The 22123-nt window shown below is 39.5% G+C and overlaps 1 protein-coding gene across 8 annotated transcripts in view; it reads left to right on the forward strand.

Moving 5' to 3' along the window:
* Nucleotides 1-536: 536 nt before the first annotated feature.
* RIC8B (RIC8 guanine nucleotide exchange factor B) overlaps nt 537-22123 on the forward strand; it is a 98593-nt gene continuing 77006 nt past the window's right edge. For 6 of the 8 annotated variants that reach the window (XR_009356936.1, XR_009356938.1, XR_009356937.1 and 3 more), the window contains exons 1-2: nt 537-1085; nt 9444-9491. Coding sequence is in view for 5 of the 8 variants with exons in the window: in XM_059186760.1 (XP_059042743.1) it covers nt 1002-1085; nt 9444-9491 (132 nt within the window). In the remaining 3 variants the exon portion in view is untranslated. The remainder of the gene's footprint in view (nt 1086-9443; nt 9492-22123) is intronic. The other 2 variants (XM_059186759.1, XM_059186763.1) reach the window with 1 other exon arrangement.

Raw genomic sequence — 22123 nt, forward strand, 5'->3', positions numbered from 1 at the left:
ATCACTGAGTCTGGAGCCCCCGCGGCGCGCGATACGTGGCAGCCACTATTACTAAGGGGGGGGGGACCTTTTATCCAGATAAGTGCCTGCAATTTCCCACATTACTGCGGCTGAATACGTAACATGACCGCAAACAAGGGGAGGAAGGAAAGAATTTCAGAAAGACCGAAACCGCTAAACGAGAAAAAGAGGGAATTAAACCGGTGCTCGGCAGTTCCCACCAAGGGGTGCCAGTTTCCGCGACTGTCAACCTGCCCGACCAGCCAAGGCTAGAGCAGGACAGTCAGCTCCGATAGGAACAAAAAGGAGGCAGAGCCGACGCTTACACCCTCCCCCTAACGGTCTCCTCGCCGCCGGCCTCGAGCGGCCCCGGGACTCCCGTTTCCGGCCCTGGCCGGACCACAGCTCCCAGCATGCCTTTGGAGGGAAGTCTTTCCCGCTGGATGACTACTAATCCCGGCATGCCATTCGGCAAACGAGTAAATTAGATGGAAGAGGGGAATGCCCCCAACGAACGCAGGGAATTGTAGTCCATTTAGGTGCTGGCTCTTAGAGGGGAGGAGAAGAGCCGGGTCGCTCTCGTCAGCTGAGGAGAATGATTCATAGAGGAGGGTCAGGAGAGAAAAACAGTTCTGTCTGCAAGCGCCCACTTAAAAGGCTGGACTTTTCTCCGAGGGAGGGAGAGGCTGGAGAGTAAGCCAGGCCTCGGGACTGACCCCGCCTCAGGCCGCTCGTCAGGCCTCTATCGAGTCCTGGGCCTTGACGGGGGCGGCCGCGAGGCGCCGGTTGCTGGGGGACCGTGACGTCGCGGGGTGAAAGTTGAGGGGCGGTGACGTCGGCCCAGCCCGGGCGGAGGCTGGCGGGTTGGAGGCAGGAGGGAGGGAGGGAAGGAGGGAAGGAAGGAAGCTGGGAACGAGCGAGCGAGCGGGGGCGCGAGGCGTTTACCTGGAGGCAGCGGCTTGGGCGCGCAGAGCGGTCGCGGCTCCCCCGCACCTGCGGCCATGGATGAGGAGCGCGCCCTTTACATCGTCCGGGCCGGCGAGGCGGGGGCTATCGAGCGGGTCCTGAGGGATTACAGCGATAAGGTAAAGAGCCCTGGACCCGGGCGTGCGGTAGAGCACCCCCGGGCCGCCCTCGGGGCTTGCACCTCGCATCCCTCCCAACCCCCTTCATTCCGGGGATGCGCGTTACTCTCCCCCGAAAACGTTTCCGGCTTGGGCATGCGTGTTTGTGCCCCCAGCCTTCCCCGTCCGTGCATCCTGCATCCCCCTGCCCCCACTCTGGCGCCCACTCCTCTGATTCCGGCCCAGCAGGCTGTCCTGTGGTCCTCCTCCCAAGCGTGCAAGTCACACCCCCGGAATCCGTAGATGTGCGTCTGTGCCCTGTGCCCCGCTCTGGGATGCCTAAATGCACGCGAGGCTTCCTCACCTGTATAGCATGAAAATCCGTGTTTCCGTGCTTAAACTCGGCCCTTGATAGGCATAAAACCTATCAGCCACGATGGCAATTCTTTGTATGCCTACAGCACCGCACACTTTCAAGGCTTGATGTCTCCTGTATGGGCAAACTTGATTCTCAGGGTGTTTATAGGGTAGATGGTAGCATCCTTCCCATTTTATAGATGAGAAAACCGAGGCGTTAAGAACTGAAATCATGCCAAGGTCATGGACGTACTATGTTGTAAGTTGGGGGTAGGTTCTGACTCCGAATAATACCTATTACATGTATCGGATTAACAGCTTTCCCATCCATCATCTCATTTAATCTCAACAGCAGTCCTGTGAGGTTTTATCTTCGTTTTGCAATTGAGATTGTTTCTGTTAAGTAACTTGCCCAAGGTCATCCTTGTGAGCTGGGATTCCAACCTAGGTCTTCAAACCATTAATTGTTCTTTCCACTTAACAACTGTGCAGTAAAAAGGTATCTTGTTATAAATCCCAGTCACTTCTCCAAGAACCGTTAGCTCTCCATTACTTCTCCTTCCAGGAATTTTACATGCGCACTACAAAAGGTAGCACATCACACCTTTATTCTTCATTTAGGAGACTACTTTATAGGAATTGACTGACTCTTCACTAGTGTGAAAACAGCCAACACCAAGTCTCACCTTAGATACCACATCTTCTTCCTTTCACTTGCTCCCACTCGTAGTTTCCCCTTCTGTGTTTGCTTTGTGCCCACCACTGCACTTTATTGTACTTTGTATGACTGAGCTGCCATTGTGCTGTTTCTGCCCTGGGTGGAGAAGATCCAAAGATAAGACACCTTCATTTCCATTTCATCTTCCCAAAAACCCTGTGAGGAAGGTGGTGGTATTCCCCATTTCCCAAATGACATTTAGGATAAGGTTGCCCTAAGTCCACACAGTCACTGAGAGATGGGGCTGGGATTTGAATATAGGTTGTCTGACAGCTCTTTCTACACTACTATGTTGCTTTCTCTGGGAGGATGTGTGGCTTGATTAAATTCTGTTTGTATCTTGCTCTTCCACTCTCTGATACGCTTTACTATTGCGTATCTGCCTAATTTAGGAGAAATTCATTTAAGGCATAGGTGTACATATTGTGGAGATTAAATTCATTTAACCCGATTTGTAACTCCTTTCCAAAAAGAAATTGAGGCAGCTACCAACTGATTTTCAAAAGAAAGAGTGTTGAATCAATGAGTATTTATTTTGCAATTACTATATGCCAGATATCCAGCAATAAATAGGAACTTTCTTCTTTAGGGAAGGAAGGAGGGAAAACCCCCCAACTGGATCTTACCACTTTCTTCAGTATTTCTCCTTCCCTTCATGTCTAAGCTGACCAGAACTCCAGATTTGATTCCTTGAGTTTATCTCTTCCTCTCCTTGATCTCCCTCCAGGTTGGTTTCCACTAACTACTCCTGGCCAGGTGCTGTCAGAGCTTAGCTTCTGGACATCTCCAGCACTCCTTTCACATTGGGAATGTTTTTAAAGTTATAGTGCCCGGTGTATATTATTTAAGGCGGTATTCCTGAAGTACTCTTTGAGCCATGCCTGAGAATGCTCTGATTTGACACAAGCCCCATCAGTCAGCTCCTTCAGAAAAGAGCTCTCATTTTTTTTTTTAAGATTTTATTTATTTATTTGACAGACAGAGATCATAAGCAGGCAGACAGGCAGGCAGAGAGAGGGAGAGGAGGAAGCAGGCTCCCTGCAGAGCAGAGAGCTCGATGCGGGACTCGATCCCAGGACCCTGAGATCATGACCTGAGCCGAAGGCAGCGGCTTAACCCACTGAGCCACCCAGGCGCCCTGAGAGCTCTCATGTTTAATGCTGATTATAGTAGGGCTAGCGTACAAAGAAAATAGCTAAGGTTCATATTGACAATGGGGCTTTGCCCGTCAAGGCAAGGGAGACCTTGGAGGCAGATGAATAGGAAGGGGAAGTATGACTGGTGGTCTGGTGATAAAAATGGGGAGGTGAAATTACCCAGCTGTATGGGATATGGAGTCTTAAACCCTTAAAAAGTAGCTGAATATTGTGTGCTTCATTTTCCTCATCTGGAAAAGTAGATTTGAGAAATGTTTAGGGACATTGAAGAGTCTAACCAAGAATGGAAATAAACGATGTATAGGGAAAGTGACAGGTTATTTGGGGGATGAGGTTCTTTATGCTACCTTGTTTCTCTAATAAAGCTAGAACTCGGGACAGTTCTAGAAACACAGTGTACACATTTGAGTAGGGTATGTAAATAGCCTGGACCATGTAAGAGGACTTTTTGCTTTCCAGTTTGATGTTGAGTTCCAACTCTTTGAGTTCATTCTACAGATTTTTGCAGAGAGCATGTTTAATGGGCTCTTCCTGCCAGATAGTAGAAAGAAGGTAGAATTTAGAGTCAGATAAATCTTGGTTCAAATCTGCCTTTTATTGGCTTCATGGCTATGGATGTTATTTTAAGCCTGAGTCTTGGCTTACTAATCTGTAAAATAGGGATACTATTACCTAAGTTATCATGTGGCTTAAATTAACTGAAGTTTAATGCTGTACACTGAACACAGTGCACCTAGGAGGCGCTTACTCAGTGAGTTATAGTTCTAGTGATCAAGGTACTGAGGACGTTCTGTGGGCATAGCACAGGCTCTGGAGCCAGACTGCCTGGACTCTGATTTTTAACTCACCATCTATGTGGCCTAGGACAAGTTACATAACTTTGTTGTGGCTCAGTTTCCTCACCTGTCAAACAGGGACAATAATAGTACCTACAGCATAGGTTTGTTGTCAGGATTAAGTGAGTTTTATGTCTAAAGCACTTAAAACAGTACCTGGCAGTGAGGAAGGCAGGAGTTAAACCTGCAGCACTGAGTTGATGTAGCCTGATTTAACAAAAAATTAGGGGAGTATACTCTAGCCTTTCTTTTTCCTTGACACTTATATTTTCTAATGGGTAGCAAAATACCTTGTACCTTGTTTAGAGCATAGTTACCTATCTGGCTCCAGGTAACAACATCTAATTTCTACTGTATTACTGAGACTCTAATTTTTAAGCCTTCTTCCTTCATTCCCTGACCCTTGTTATTCTGGGGGAGAGGGAAGAGCCATCTATCCCAGAAAAAAATGAAATTTGTCTGTTTCTCAAGGGCATAATGCAAGTTGACCTAGCATAGGAAAGTATTAAAAAACAAATAGAGAGAATGGTTACTCATTTTCATTTGTCTCAATTCACCTGTTAACCTTCACTGAGTGCTTGCTATGTTCTATGTATTATCTATCCCAAGCATTTTCACACGTCATCACGTATAATTCTCTTACATTATTACTTAGAAGAAAGATAGAAGTATTCTCTTTCACAGGGAATAGGAAAGACAAGTGACTACCTATGGGCTCAAGGGCGTATAGCTAGAAGTGGCAGATTCCATATCCATATTCTTTGGATTCCATATCAGGACTCTTTGTGCAAGGTCATGTTGCCTTTACCCTGTCTATTCTGTGTTTTTGAGCACAGAAGAGAAAAATGTTTTCAGGACCAATACAGTACTTCCTTTGGTTACCGTTGGGTCCTAATCACCTCCACTCCAGTTATAGAGTGAGCTATTAATTATTTGACATATGGATTGGTCTAGTGTAGGCTGTCCAGCCTCCTCCTCCTTCAAGTCTTGTTCTGATAACAGATATACTAGAGGGGGGCCTGGGTGGCTCAGTCAGTTAAGCATTTGCCTTCAGCTCAGGTCATGATCCCAGATTCCTGTGATCAAGTCCCACATCAGGCTCCTTGTTCAGTGGGGAGTTTGCTTCTCCCTCTGCCTCTGCCTCTTCTCCCCCCACGCCCCCCACTCGTGTGCTCTCTCTCTTTCTGTCAAAATAAATAAAATCTTTTTAAAAAAACCAACAGATATAGTAGAGAGATTACCACCTTTATGGTGTTGTTAGGATTATCAGAACAGTGATCGACGGCCCTGAGATATACAGTATTATCTTAGCTCCCTGAATCAGAGGATATTTAGACTGGAAGGAATCTCAAAGGTAATTGGATCTGTCCCCTTTAGTTAATAAGTGAAGAGACTGAGCCTAGAGTCATCAACTATGATGATAGAGAGATGGCTTGGTAGCCGGAGAGACTACCTGGATTTATGATTATCCCATAGCAATTTCCAACAGGATTCCATTTTGGAAATATGACAAATTTATGACTAAATTAAAGATAAAAGTTATATAAGATTTGGGGAAGTAGGTAGGTCTCCAAGAGTACTCCTCATAAGAAAAGAAAATGATACTGATCATAGCAAGGTCTTCATTTATGTGCTAGAAGAACCTGATGGATAGGGACCTAATATTGAGCCAGTTCTAGAAATACAGGCTACACATTTGAATAGGGTATGTAAATATCCTGGACCATGTCAGAGGACTTTTTGCTTTCCAGTTTGAGGTTAAGTTCTGACTCTGAGCTTGTTCCACAGATTTTTTGCAGAGGAGCATGTTTAGTGAGTTGTTTTTTGTTATACCTTGTTCTTGTTTCCAGACTTATAATTCTCAGTAACTGAGAATTATACAATCTCAGTTACTGGCGGTTAGTTCTAGGAATAATCTCTATTCGTGAAATACAGCACAACACACACACACACACACACACACACACACACACACACACGCCCAGTAGGCTAATTCCCTTGTATCAGTACTGTTTGAGTATATCTTCTAAAATATGAAATGACTCCTAGTTCTCTAGTAGGTCAGTATTTGGCTAGATGCCACATCATAGGCCATGCTATAATAACAATAGTGGCCACTTATTGAACACCTGCAATGTGCAAGGTGCCATACATAAAAGATAAGGAAACTCTGACAGGTAGTAAAGTTGGATAACTTGACCAAGGTCACACTTTTAGTAAACAACAGGACTGTACTCAAACCCAGTGCCGTCTAACTCCTAAACCTGAGCTTTTTAGAGCCTACTCATGGGATATAAAACCCAGGGAGGAGTCCTCTTAAAAATCTGGTCTATCACAGAGCTGTTCCTAGTTTACTTGGTCTCTAAATTGAACAATGGTTTTACTCTTTAGTTTATATTTGACTTGTTGCTCCTGTTCATCTGGAAATTAAGCATATAAAGAAGGTGAGGTGGCTGGCTCTTGGCTAGCAGTTCTATAAAGGTATTTACAGCCAGAAATGCTAGTTCCCTGTCCCTTCCCTTTCAGCCTTTGAAAAGGTATAGAATAAGGGCTAGAAGTACTAAACAGATTAGGACCAATCTAAGTTGTATAAAAGAAACCAGCCCTAGAGAAGCCAACATCTTTGGATCCAAATAATCATAGAGGGCTGAGCTTCTGAATAGATTGGCACATTCAAAATTCAATTTGTATTGCCTCATATGTGAGTATATTTTCTAATTAAATTAAGCCCTCATGCTAGTTAGGGCTTTTGAAAGCTTTTCTCTCTTTCTTTGTTAATGTTCTGGTTTTATGACCGGATCAGCCTTGCATTTAAAAGCAACAGAAAATTTAGTCCTTGGTACTATTCTAAATTATCACCTTAAAAGATGAATTCTATGTAGAAATTGTCTGAAAGATATTTTTATAACTTAATGAGGGTTTTTCCAAAAGATGATTTCTTTCTCTGTTCCTTTAACACAAATGCCAGAAAAAGTTGAGGAGAACCATTATATTGGCAACCAGGTTCATTTATCCCAGATAATTTATGAATTTAATATTTCACATATAATGGAAAAAATCAGCTTTCTTGGTCTCTGAGTGCAATTTATTATCATATGTATTGGACTTTTATTATGCTTCAGTTTAAAACTTTAGCCTGATGTCTGCTGCTTCTTTATCTAAAGTTAGTTTTTATTAAACCTTGCCTATAAATTCCTGAGTTACAGACTTCGGAGTTACAACTTGTTCTTCCTTTCTCTCTTCTTTCTTTCTTTCCATGTTCATTCATTCATTTTTCTTTCATTTTTTAAATTTCCCTTTTAATTATGAAAATAATATACCAACAATGGAACTTGTCAGACCTCACCAGAAATCCTACCACCGCTATACAGTTGCTTTTATTTTTGCATTTTAACACTCAAGCCTTTGTTCGAATGCATCCATGTACTTAAACATGTACTGTCACCATAGACATCTAGCTTGGTGTTTTACTATTTTTCCACTTGATGCCATTATAAGTAATCTTACATTGTTGTTAAGATATTTTTAGCTATCTTTTGTTGTAATTGCAATGTAAAATTTTATCAGTGGATGCACAGCAGTTTATTTCCTCAGTCTCCTGTTGTTGGATATTCAGACTGTCTCCTTCTTCCATAATATTAGATAACTCTGCAACAAATATGATTATGTATATAATTTTTCTCTCCTTCTGGATGACTTCATTAGGATAAACTTCCTAGGAGTAGAAGTTCTGGGTCAAAGGATGTGAATATTTTTATATTTTCTAGTATATGATGCCAAATTACTTTCACTTTTAGAGTTTATTTCAGTTTATACTGCTGCCAGCAATAGCACACCTGGATTATTGATGCCTATTTCTTAGAAGGCTTTATGTCCTCAGTCTTGGTCTCCTTTGATCTGGCCTGTAAGCAGCTGCCCAAAATATTCTTCCAGAATGCTCTATTGTTTATACCTACCTCAGAATCTTCCTTTAGTTGCCTGTCACCTATCTGCTAGATCAGGTATAAATTTTTAAATTCAAGCCCATCTTACCACCTGACATCATCCATTTTAATTGTTTCACAAACCATATGTGAGGCAGCCTCTTTCCAGTTTCTTTGAACAGCCTTGTCTCTTACCTCTAAGTCTTCCCCCTGACCATTTCTTCAGAACTGCTTCTCTGTCAACATTCTCCATCTCATTTAATTTCAAAAATTGCTTCTTCTGTAAAACTGACAACATAGAACCACCTGTAATCAAGATGTCTTTGGTACTTTGTGTACTTAACTCCTGATGAGTTGCCAATAAATGTCATTGTGGCCAATGAGAAAAATACAAAAGAAAGGCAGAGATGTTCAGTGGATATTTTTTTAAAGGAAAACTTAAGATTCATAAGAGCACTTGATTCTCCTGAATAAAACCTGAGAAAGGGAATGAGAAGCTTTGTGCTCTATTTTGGGTAATATCACTGTTTCTGTTGACAATGGGCAAGTAACTTACTCCTCCTTACACTCTGTTCTCTTCAAGTTATTTTTTTTATCAATATCATTGGCATCATCATCATTATAATCCTAATATTTACTGAGTGTTTACTCAGCACCAGGCACTGAGATGTATGTTATATGCCTTAGCTATTTTAACCCTCACAGCAGCTCTGTGAACTAGGTATTCCCTCTTTTCACAAGAGAAATCCACTAATAAAGATTTTATTATCTGCTCCACTAGTTAGTGGTGGAGCAATAATTTAAACCTTAATTCTTAGAGAATTACTTTTCTGAAATACCAGTCTCTTAAATCTCTTTCCTGTCTACAATTCTCTGATCATTTCTAAGTGCGTATGAAAAAGAAAGCAACATTGGGTCTTAGCAACACTGAAGACCCTTCCAAATTTCTGTCCATTTTATTTTTCCATTCTCTTTCTCCACTTTCCCATCCCCTCACATGTGTCCTGTATTTCATTCTGACAGACCTGTTTATTTCACAAATATATCATAGCATTTCACACATCTGAGCCTTTGTTTCTGTCCTTACAGCAAACTCCTATTCAGCCCCTACGATCCAGTTCAAATGCTCTATATTCTGTGCAAAGTATTCCAGATTTCCTCAGGCAAAGTTAATGGCTTGGTACTCTGTTCTTTTTGTCTGTTTTTCTGCTGTAGGCTTTCATACTGCTTTGTAATTATTTACTTACATGCTAATCTTTCTTCCTTTAATATGATTGTTGAAATACAATGTGGGAAGGCAACATTTCTACAGACATGTTTTTAAATATAACCAAAATTAAAAATCTGTATATTTAAAATGACATTGTTTCCCTTTTTTTCCCCCTCAGCATAGGGCTACTTTCAAATTTGAATCAACAGATGAAGATAAAAGAAAGGTAAGCTTTGGTGTTTGTGTGTGTGTGTTTGTATGTATATGTGTGTGTGTGTGTATTTCATTCATGGACTCTAAAGAGTGAACTTGTTTTCATCTGGTGATTATTTAGTTTTTGGTTTTCCTTCAGTTTGTTTTTAGGAACTCTGAGAAGACGACAGTACCAGGGGTGGTATGGATTACACCCAAATTTCTCTGTTTCATCCTCACAGGACCATTATTCTTGCGTAAATCAGGGAAATGGGAAGAGTTTAGAGGGGACTCTTCCCATGTCTCCTCACCTCCAGAAATTGACTTTATTTGGTGGCAGAAATGTAGGCTGCCCAAAAATGCATTGCTAATATTGGGAAACTTGGCTTTATGGATTAGGTTTTGGGAAAGCAGCTGTTCATGGTGCTGCCCCTCAACCACACATTGTTTCCTGGACTGGCAGTTATTTATATTGTCAGCAATTGTCTTGGTCACTGACTTCACAGGCATAGAGGAAAATGGAGTCAAGAGCCTCACCAGCGGAGGAGTTATAAGAAAGGGTGGATCAGAGGGGTGCCTGGGTGGCTCAGTCAGTTAAGTGTGTGACTCTTGATTTTGGCTCAGGGCATGATCTCAGGGTCATGAGATCAAGCCCTGTGTCGATTTCCACATTGGGCACATAGTGCCTACTTAAGTTTCTCTCTCCCCGTCTCCCTCTCTCTAAAATCAATAAAAAAATAAAAATAAAAATAAAGAAAGGGTGCATAAGAGATAAGACCATGTAATGTTATGTTTACCTGTTGGGGTTGCCTGTGGTTGCTTTACTTAGCTGATTAGAGCATGATGCTAAAGGAGGAGCTCACCAGATTCCCCTGAGCATTTGCTGGGCCCCTACATTTATCCCTGGCCATATAAATATCAAGACCAAGTGAGAGAATATGACTGAACCAGTGAAAACCTATCACTGCTGCTGAAAAAATAGCTTAAATCCAGGGCTCTGCTGGGAATGGTTTGATAATATGTTGAAATCATCCCTTTATTTACCTCCACCCCCATGTATGTCTATATTTTGCTCATTCTACCTCTTAAGACTCCTTCAGTTCATTATCTTCTTAATCCCTGACCTAATTCAAGCCTTCACCTGAGTTACTGTACCAGTTTCCTGACTGTTCCTGCTTTTTCCAGTTATGTGTCTTTTCAGTCCACTGTCCCTAATTCTAAAACAACAATATGATCTTGTCACTCCCAACTTTAAAACCCATGAGTGACTTTCTTTGCCTATAGAATAAGGTCAGGCATCTTAACATGATATTATACATGTCCAGTCATCTGATATCTGTCCGGTACTATATTATATTTTATGCCTTAGTCATATGAAGTATTTCCAGCTACATACACATCCACATCCCTCTGTCTCTTTTTTCCTAACTTTGCACAAGTTGTTTTCTACCTAGAATGCCCTCTCCTTCTTGTATACCACTTCCTCTTTTCACCTGCTCAGCTCCAGGAACACCTTCAGGAAGCTTCCTCTGACATTCTGTCATGATGGAGTAGCCCTCTTCAGTGTTCCCATAAAATTCTATGTAAATCTCTAACATTATGATTGCACATAGTTTCTCTCTCTTTTTTTAAAGACTTTATTTATTCATTTGACAGAGAGAGAGAGAGATCACAAGTAGGCAGGAGGGAAGGCAGGCTCCCTGCTGAGCAGAGAGCCCCATGCAGGGCTCCATCCCAAGACCCTGAGGTCATGACCTGAGCCCAAGGCAGAGGCTTAACCCACTGATCCACCCAGGTGCTCCCCATTATCTTTCAATTATATATTAATGTCTCTCATTGATAAACTCTGCACACTCCAATGATAGATACTAATATTTATATCTTCAACATCTAGAATGAACAGCACATAATAGGTACTCAAAAAATATTTATTGAATTAGTGACTTGGGGTATAGACTCTGAAGGGTAAAGATTTAAGATTTAAATTTTCTTTTGGATTTGAACAATATAAACAAGACTAGAGTACCTTGTGGAACAGATTCTCAGCTAGGGATATGCTGGTTGGAGAGCCTTTTCAAGATAAGCCTGCCCAGAGAAAGACAATTATCATATGATCTCCCTGATATGAGGAAGTTGAGAGGCAACATGGGGGGTTTGGGGGGTAGGAAAGGAATAAATGAAACAAAATGGGATCAGGAGGGAGACATACCATAAGAGACTCTTAATCACACAAAGCAAACTGAGGGTGGCTGGAGGGAGGGGGTTAGGGAGAGGGTGGTTGGGTTATGGACATTGGGGAAGGTATGTGCTATGGTGAGTGCTGTGAAGTGTGTAAACCTGGCGATTCACAGACCTGTACCTCTGGAGCTAATAATAAATTATATGTTAATAAAAAATAAAAAGAAATAAAAAATTTTTTAAAAAGGTCTACTCAGGCCTGACCCCTTATCTACTGAGTCAGAATTTGGGGGGTGGAATCCAGGCACTTGTATTTTTATAAATAGTCTTCAGGAAATAAGTACTTACACATTTGGTGGGAGTACAAAATGGCACAATCCCTGTGGAATAGAAACTGGCACCGTCTTCCAAAATTACAGATGCATTTTGCCCTTTGACCAAGCAACATCACTTTTAGAAATCTATTCTGTGAATAGGTTCAACCCAAATAAATATAGTTAGTTATTGAAAATTATACATAATAGCAAAAGATTAAAAACAAACAAATGTCTAGGGGGTATTTGAAGAAACTAGGGTACATCTGCATAGTGGAATACTATGACGTAGTAAAGAGAGAAGGGAAGGAGGAGGAGGAGAGAGACAGGTATATGCTAAGGGGACAGAGTTAAGTGAAAAAAAGAAGGGGCAAGGTGTTTAAAAGAATAATTTTTGACACATTCATGATAGGTATTCAGGCTAGGGAGGCAGTTGCTACTTTTACTTTGAGAGAATCTATACTATATCTCTTGATTCAAGGTGCCTTGAGAATCTGATACTTAGAATCTGATAGTGCTTTTACTGGTCAAAATAAGTACATTAAGACAGAGATTCCCCCCACTCCATGTAGGTTTCAGTTGAGGCAGAATAATTCCCTACTCAGTTGTTAGTAAAGCATGTGTATTTTCTGTAGGATAGTAGCAAAATGTAACACATCTAAGTATTGTCTTTTACTGCCTGCCAGATCTTTGGAGATAGTAACTTCTGTATCAGTGATGGTAGGTAGATTCCTGCTTCCTAGGAGGTCAGATATAAACATATGCCCTTAGGGACCTAGCTAGCTATCCTATTAATGGAAAAACATAGGCAAACAAAATCATGTTAGTCTCCAAGGGTTAAAATCATTAGTGACTCTTTCATGCCCGAGGCCCTAAAACTATTGGAATGCTCCAAAGGATCTATATCCTAACAGCTTTTTAGGTTCTCTCTATAGAGATGTAGAATAGTATAGGCATGACTCCACATTAAACCCAATCTGAAAATAAGAGGAACTCAAGTAGTAACTCAAGTTACAATTTATTTTGCTGCCCCAGTTCTCTTTTCCTCTTTCCTAAACATGTTTCTGGAGCCTTCTTCCAATAGCTCCTTGGTAACAGCAGCACCCCTTTCAATAAACTACAGGTGTTATCTTTCTGAAAAACACAATCCCTTTCTTCTAAGAACTTTAATGACGACTTAGAAGTAAATGTAAATGAATAGACAGAGCCTTTCAAAAAATAAAACTTGATTATACTGAGCTTTTAAGGAAATGGTTATAAATTAATGATCCTTATACCTAATATATATAGCTAATATATTTATATAATATATAATAAAAGACCCAACCCTTAGGTAGTGTCTACATTTTTTACGAAGATTTGTATTGCAACAGTAATGCAGTAAGGATGTAAGTATGGTGAGACTACTGCCAACCCTATTTTATGGATAAGAAAACTGAGGCTCCCGTTAATGACAACTTGCTAACACTCACATGACTAGTAAGTGGCAGGTCCTCAAATAGAGAATGGATTTTCAGACTGATAAGTGCAGCCCCGCCACTGCTCAATGCTCCATAGCTGCCACTCATTACCACTTGAGGTATATTTCAGAGGTTTTGAAGTTATGACTCACTACCTTGTTTTATCTCTTGTTTCATTCCTTGAGACACCATTTAGGCAACTAGACTTAATTGGAAAATAGCAAAGGAAATTACCAACAAGGAGGGCTTAAGTTTTTGGGGAGAAGCAAAGTCAGATCCAACTGTTAAATTTTGCATATAATGCAAATAGTTCCAGGCGCATGTGGATCGTTGTATGGTTGGATAAAAGCACCTGTGCTTATTGAAGCATTTGCCTTACATCCTCTACCTCTAGGCTGTGATTGTTTACTTGCACATAAACAAATACATCATGCAAATAGGTAGGATGGTGGGGGGGGGAGTATGATGAATAATCTGAACATTTACATCGTGAGGAAATAAAATCTCTTATATTGGCTTCTAAAACACAACTGATCTCAAGACCAATAAAGAGTACTAATAGTAATAAATGTTTAAAAATACATGTCGTAAAAGAGTAAAAGAATTGCAGCTCTTTCACCTGTCAGGTAAGAGAATACAGCCGTATCGAATGTGGAAAACCTCAGTTGTCTGAGATAAATCTTTATGTACATAGCAATTTTCCTCAAGAGAGTAAAGTTAAAAATAGCCAAATTTTGAGCATTTATATCATAACATCTAAACTCACATAGATAAGCCCATTTTTTATAAGGCAGAGAGTAATTGCTAGTAGAGAACTCTTGAAGAACAAGAACTCTGGCTTAGTTTTCTTTATATATTTCAGCCCCGCCTGCAACAGAAAATAGGCACCTAGATATAGTAAACACCTCTTAAATAAATGGAGGGAACTTGGAGATTGAGTGGAGGCCAGAATTCCTATGACTTGTACATATTGTTTGACTCTGAATCTGATATTCTCTTAATTATACAGCAGAATCTCAGTGTAATGTTTACTGGAAAAAAATGGATACAAAAGTATTCATACAGTATGATCATAATCATGTAAAAGTAATAACTATACAAAGAAAAATGACAAAGGAAATTTACTAAGTGGTGGCTATCTGAATATAATTTTTCTTTACCTTTTCTATATTTAAGTAGAAAATTACAGTAGATTATAAGAATATGGTTATTATATAGCATATGTTATATATTCTATTCTTCTATAATAGCGTGATTAGGGGCAAAAACAAAGACCAATGCTTTTTTAAAAATCATCTATTTTCTCTAAAATGGAGCCTTCTTGATTATCTTATTATATGCTTTTGGAAGGGAACATAAAAAACGTTACTGGTTTAGAAATAATATCACACACGGAGCCAGTTTATTGTGCAAAATAAATTTATATGAACATGAAAGTTCATTCTACCATTTGAAATCTTCATTTTACTCTTTCCTCCCAGACTTGAATGTGCTTGGCATAGTAGTAGAGATCTCTGTAGTCCACAAATATTTTTTCAGTAATTCCTGTGTGCCAAGTTCTGTGTTAGACCTTGGTTGCTAAGTTGGCTATTTGCCTGTGGTGTGTGGTTTGGCATTTTCTCAGCTACAGATGCATACTAAAGATTGCCATTGTAGACTCTAGAAAATGAATGGGTAAATTTCCATATTAGATTCCCCTAAGGAAAATGTGCCAAGACAGAACCATTGATTCTATACTGTGAATTCATACTTAGGAATAACTCAAGGTATGATATTTATCCTGAAAGCCCTTTACACTTGTTTTAGTTATTTGAAATTGTTAAACTCCAGTTTTTGCTAAAACAGAATGAGCTTTATATGCCTTGTAAATTTGACTCAAATTTTATTTGATGTCTCACCTTAGGGAATATTCTGTTACATGACACTAGTACAACTCTTACTTAGAAGACAGTAACTTTAAAAATAATCATTTTCATCATTTTGATTTCTTTAAAACACACATTCACACATGTGTGCATGCACACACACAAAAGCATCCTAAACCTTTTACTTTCTGAAGTTCTAGTCCAGCTGGGATCTGGCATAAAACTTGACTTAGAAGGGCTGAATTGTATCATAGGCCAAGGTGAATGCTTCATAGGAGTTCAAAATAATTTAAATTTCATTTCAGATTCCATTTTTTATCTTGGATGTTTACAAAGGCATTGAGAGACTAAGTGTAGGGAGAAAAAATCAAACAGCTCTTCCAACTTAGCAGGCCATAGATGTAGCAGCCCACATATGGTCTTTGGATTACATTTTAGGATTTCTTTTTCAGAATAATAAGAGTAGTATCTCCAATTTGTACTTTAGAGTTTCAGATTCATTTTCTCATACCAAAAACAAACAAACAAAAACAACAAAAAACTCATCAAGAAGTTCCACTTCCGGTCGTGACAGTATGAGAAGTTCTACAGACCTGCTCCCCACTGAAACTGGTGAAAATTATTTTTAAAAAACAATCATTTAAAGTCTCTGAAAATAGTCCTAAGAGCATACAGACAATAAGAAGTACTTATTCAAGAAAATCTACTAAAACTCAGTAAGAAAAATGAAAGTCTATGGTATTTGAACTGAGACCTGCTCCCTTCCGCTGTATTAGCTGAGTGAGATAGAAACTGTTCTCCAGACCGATGAGTTCAAGAATCAAGAACATAGAACTCTCTCTTTCCTCAGTTCTCAGGTGGAAGGCTGTCTTCCCAGTAGGGATGTAAGATCAGCATTTCTCATCCTGCCCAGCTACCTGTTGCTGAGACTAAATTCTAGGTGAATGCAGTTGAATGGTGGGGTCCCCCTCCTTATAGAGGAGCCCCAGCTGCCCTTGCCCTCACCTGTGGGATGCGGATTCTACTCTGGGAGAGGTAAGCTGAGAACAGCTGGGGTTGCTGTTTCTCTGTCCCTTCATCAAACTCACCCAGAGAGAAGCACGACATTGTCTTTGCCCACAGCATCAAAACCAGAGCTCAGAAATTGTGCCCAGAGGAACAAGTAGACCTTATTGCAGAGATCTCTGAATCTCTCCCAAAAGGAAATCAACATCATTTGCAACAGAGTGTGAAGTGCATGCCTGAGGATGCAGGTTGTGGCGAAAGGAACTGGAGGGAGACTGATAGTCTTTGGAGAAGCAGGCTAACCAGAAGACTAGCTAGTTTGCTAGAGAGAAAAGGGGAAAGAGGCAGCTGGGAGGAGCCATGGGGTAGTTAGAACAAATCCTAAATACTGACCTCAGGGACTGTCCCTTCAAAGGAGCCCTAATAGATTGGTTCAGTTTGTGGAGCAATTTATACCCAGGACATTGTTGAAGACAGTAGATCAATCATCTGGTAGTTAGTGGAACTTAACAGCTGGGTGTGGTCAGGGAAAGAGAAGGTCAAAGAGGGGCCAGCCAAACCCACTGTCATTTTACGATGACTTTGGCATAACTGAGGGTGAGCCCCCTGCAGAGCAACATCTGTAGATAGGGAAAGGGAAAATATACTTAATTAAAATTACTCATCCAGTCACTGAGCAAATAATAATAGCAAGTCTTAGAGGGTAGATGCAATATCTAGTGTTGCTACTGTATGTTACATAAAATGTCCAGTTTCCAAAAAAATGTGTGTATATATATATATATATATATATTCATATATGTATGAATGATGTGAAGAAACCAGAAAGAATGACCTATACACTGGAGGAAAAAGCAGGTGACAGAAACTGTTGATGAGAATGACCAGATGTTGGCTTTAATAGACAAAGACTTCAAAATAGCCATTATAATTATATTCAGAGAACTAAAGGACGCCATGATTTAAAAAGTAATGCAAGGGTTGATGACAATGTCACATCAAATAAAGAATACCAGTACAAAGAGAGAAACTGTTAAAAGGGAAAAAAAGAACCAAATGGAAATTTTGGAGTTGAAAGGTATAATAAAGTACAGTAACAAATAAAAATTCACTAAAGGAGCTCAACATTAGGTTGAAACTGGGAGAAGAAAGAATAAACAAATTTGACGATAGATCAATAGAGAATATACAAGGTAAAGAACAAAGAAAAAAGAATAAAGAGAAAGAAAGACTCAGAAATATGGGATAACGTTAATGTCAACAGACTATATAAAATGGGAGTAGCAGAAGGAGAGGAGAGAGAGAATGAAGAAAAAATACTGAAAGAAGTAATGGCTAAAAATTTCCCAAATTTATTGGAAAACAACCTACACATCCAGGAAGCTTAATAATTCTGAGTAAGATAAGTCAGAGATCCACAAACAAATACATCATTAGCAAAAATGCTAAAAGCCAAAGACAAGGAGAAAATCTTGAAAGCAGCAAGAGAAAAATGACTCATCATTTACAAGGGAAGTTCTACAAAACATACAGCTGACTTCTCAAAAATGTAGGCCAGTGGCAGTGGGATAACATACTCATTCAGCTCAAAGAAAAATCCTGTTACCAGCAGAGCTATCTTTTAACAGTGCGAGGAAGATAAAAACATTTCCAGATAAATGAAAAACTGCGAGTATTTGTTCCAGACCCACCTTATAAGAATACTAAAAGTTCTTTAGACAGAAAACAAGTGACCCAAACCACAGTTTGAATTTAATGAAGAAAGAAAAGGAACTGGTAAAGGTAATTGTGTAATTTAAAAAGACTATATAAATGCATATATTTCTCCTTTCTTAACTGGTTTTTAAAAACATTTGTATAAAACAATATACAGTGCATTGTTGAGCCAATAACATACAGAAATGTAATATATTTGCTAAATGGCACAACAGTGGATAAGAGCGAAGCTGTATTAGACTAAGGAAGTGAGTCTAGATAGTAACTCACATCCTCAAGAACAAATCAAGAGAATTCAAAATGATAAATAAGAAGGCTAATATAACAAAATTTATAAGTATATGCTTGTTTTCCTTTCTCCTCGGGGTCTTTAAAAGACAAAATTATATAAAGCAATATTTATCAAGATACATTGTTGGGTTTACAACATTTGTAGATACATATATAACAATGATGCTACAAAAAGAGGGAAAGGGAGTAGTATCATGTAGAAATAATGTTTCTGTATCTTACTGGAATTAAGTTAATATAAATCTGGAGCTGATTCTGAAAAGTTGTATATGTGAAGTAAGCCCTTGAGCAAGAACCAAGAAAACTTAGACTCAAGTAATAACTCAATTTTAGGAAAACCACAAAATCTTGTTGAAAAAAATTAAATAAAATCTAATAAATGGGAAGACATTTCATGTCCATGGATTGGATGACTGACTTTTGTTAAAATGGCAGTAGTTCCCATATTGATCTACAAATTTAATGAATTACCTTTTAGAATTCTATGTAGCTTCTTTCTAGAAATTGACAGGACAATTCTTAAGATTCATACAAAATTGAAAGGGATTCAGAATAGCCAGAACAATCTTGAACAAATTTGGCTCACAGTTCCCAATTTCAAAATGTACTACCAAGCCACAGTATTCAAGACAGTGTGGTACTGGCATGCAGATAGATTAGATATATGAATATACATGTAGATCAATGAAAGAGTATCAAGAGTCCAGAAATAAACCCCTGTGTCTCTGGGACTAATTTTTGACAGGGATGCCAAGACCATTCAATGGGGAAAGAACAGTCATTTAACAAATGGTGCTGTGATAACTAGCTAGTCCCAGTTAAAGAATGAAGTTAAACCTTTACTTCTTACCATATACAAAAGTTAATTAAGTAGATTAGACCCAAATGTGAGAGTTAAATCCATAAAACTCTTAGAAGAAAACAGAGATAAATCTTCATGACCCAGAATTTGGCAGTGGATTTTTAGATATGATCCCAAAAGAACAAGCAACAAAAGAGCAAAATAGATAAATTGGACTTCATCAAAGTTAATTTGTGCCTCTAGGGACACTATTAAGAAAATGAAAAGACAACCCACAGGATGGGAGATAGTACTTTCTTTTTTTTTTTTTTTTTTTTTTTTTTTTTGATAGTACTTTCAAATCATATATCTGGTAAGAGACTTGTATCTAAACTACATAAAGAATTCAATAAAAGGACAACCCAATTCGGAAATGGGCAAAGGATCTAAATAGACATTTTCCCAAAGACATGCAGTGGGCCAGTAAACACATGATCAAAATGATAAAAGCACATCATTAATCACTAGGGAAATTCAAATAAAAACCACAGTGAGATTCCAGTTCACACTCACTGATATGGCTAGAATAAAAATAATCAGATAATAACAAGTGTTGGAGGTGGAGAAATCAGAACCCTCATACCTTATTGGTGAGAACATAAAATTGTGCAGCCATTTTAGAAAACAGTCTGGCAGTTTCTCAAAAGGTTAAACTCCCCAATTGTACTCTTAGGTATCTACACAAAAGAAACGATATATGTCCATGCAAAAACTTACATGTGAATGTTTACAGCAGCATTATTCATAACAACCAAAAGGTAGAAACAACCCAAATATATCAGTTTGTGAATGGATAAACAAAACGTGTTAACCATACAATGAAATATTATTCAGCCAAAAAATAAAGTTATTGATAAGGGCTACAACATGGATAAACTTTGAAAAAATTATGCTAAGTGAAAGAAGGCAGACACAAAGGTTACATAATGTATGATTCCATTTATATGAAATGTCTAAAATAGGCAGATCCGTAGAAACAAAATTGATGAGTTGTTGCATAGGGGTTAGAGAGAGAGAGGAATGGGGAGTTAACTTCTGACTAGTGGATTTTTTTTTTTTTTTTTTGTAACAAGAATGTTCTAAAATGAGACGGTGATGATGATGGTTATACATGTGTGAATATACTGAAAACCAATGCATTGTACACTTATTAACAGGGTGAACTTTATGATATATGAACTATAGCTCAATAAAGCTTGTTATTAAATACTAGTAGGTAGCACACACTACCTGTCCATTATCATTCTTTTTTTTTTTTTTAAGATTTTATTTATTGGGGCGCCTGGGTGGCTCAGTGGGTTAAGCCGCTGCCTTCGGCTCAGGTCATGATCTCAGGGTCCTGGGATCGAGCCCTGCATCGGGCTCTCTGCTCAGCAGGGAGCCTGCTTCCTCCTCTCTCTCTGCCTGCCTCTCTGCCTACTTGTGATCTCTGTCAAATAAATAAATAAAATCTTTTAATTAAAAAAAAAAGATTTTATTTATTTATTTGACAGAGATCACAAGTAGGCAGAGAGGCAGGCAGAGAGAGAGGAGGAAGAAGCAGGCTCACCACTGAGCAGAGATCCTGATGTGGGGCTTGATCCTAGGACCCTGGGACCATGACCTGAGCCGAAGGCAGAGGCTCTAATCCACTAAGCCACCAGGTGCCCCTGTCCATCATCATTCTAAGCAGTGTATGATATTAACATGTTTAATCCTCACAACCAGGCTATAAAGTAGGTTCTTTTATTTTGCTTTGCAGATGAGGAAACAAAGGCACACAGGAAATTACTTGCCTAAACTAGTGATGTGGGAGGCCATGATCCAAGCCCAGGCAGTCTGGCTCCACAGCCCGTGTGCTACGCCTTACTGCCACTCATTAATAATTCAGCTGACCTGCTGTATAGCTTAGGAATTGATTCTATTCATTTTCTGATTTTAGGCTTCTAAAATTCAAAACTTGATGCAGAGCATAAGCAAAGCTTTGACACTGAGCTGATTATCTGCACTGACAGGAAACAGAAGAGCACGCTTTGCAGTGGGACTGGAATAGGGTAGTATGTAGTATCAGCTCTCCCCTTAAGCCGTGTAGTACTTGATCAGAAGGAGCATCCTTCTGATTGGGCATCCTGCAGTTTTGGGGTTTTTTTTGTTTGTTTGTTTTTGTTTTTGTTTTCCAAAAAGGTACTGCTGCTTTTTCTTAGCAGTTAGCTCTTTTCTTCCTTACAAAGTTTGATTGTGTACTAAGGAAAGGGAGAACATGCATGTCTGCCTTTGACTAATTAAAAATTCTTAGGGACCTGAAAGAGTTTACTGACTGAACAGACATCTCCAGTGTTCCCAGCTTCCCCATTTATAGATGAAAAATTGAGAAGTTGATTTGCCGAAGGTCGCAATTAATGAATGGAAGAGCTAAGACTCAACCCATGTCCTCTGTCTCCTTTTCTGCCTTCAGTGCTCCTCCTCAGGGAACTCACAGTGTAGTAAGGGACCCAGAATATCTTCCAGTACTGTGGGATTCCTTCTAAGTAAGGTATCCTGCACCAAGGGTCATCACACTCAATACTTTCAGTAGCAGGAAACCCACAGCAGCCACTGCTGTCAGATAGCTTTAATTGTTAGAAAGGTTTTGCTTATATGAACTCTAAATCTGCTTTGGTTGATCCCCTACTTTACACATATCCCTCTCTGCCTCTACCTTTGTCCACTGTTTGATATGTTTTCCTACCTCCTTTCTGCCATACCGTCTCTATCATGTTTTCCCCACTTACTGCCTAACACTCATATTATTTTTTAAAGGTTTTATTTATTTATTTGACAGATCACAAATAGGCAGAGAGGCAGGCAGAGAGAGAGAGGAGGAAGCAGACTCCCTGCTGAGCAGAGAGCCTGATGTGGGGCTCCTTCCCAGGACCCTGAGATCATGACCTGAGCTGAAGGCAGAGGCTTTAACCCACTGAGCCACCCAGGCACCCCTAACACTCATATTTATCAAGAAGATTTTTCTGGCTGAATTA

The sequence above is a fragment of the Mustela lutreola genome, chromosome 8 (assembly GCF_030435805.1).
Source record: "Mustela lutreola isolate mMusLut2 chromosome 8, mMusLut2.pri, whole genome shotgun sequence".
NCBI lineage: Eukaryota > Metazoa > Chordata > Mammalia > Carnivora > Mustelidae > Mustela > Mustela lutreola.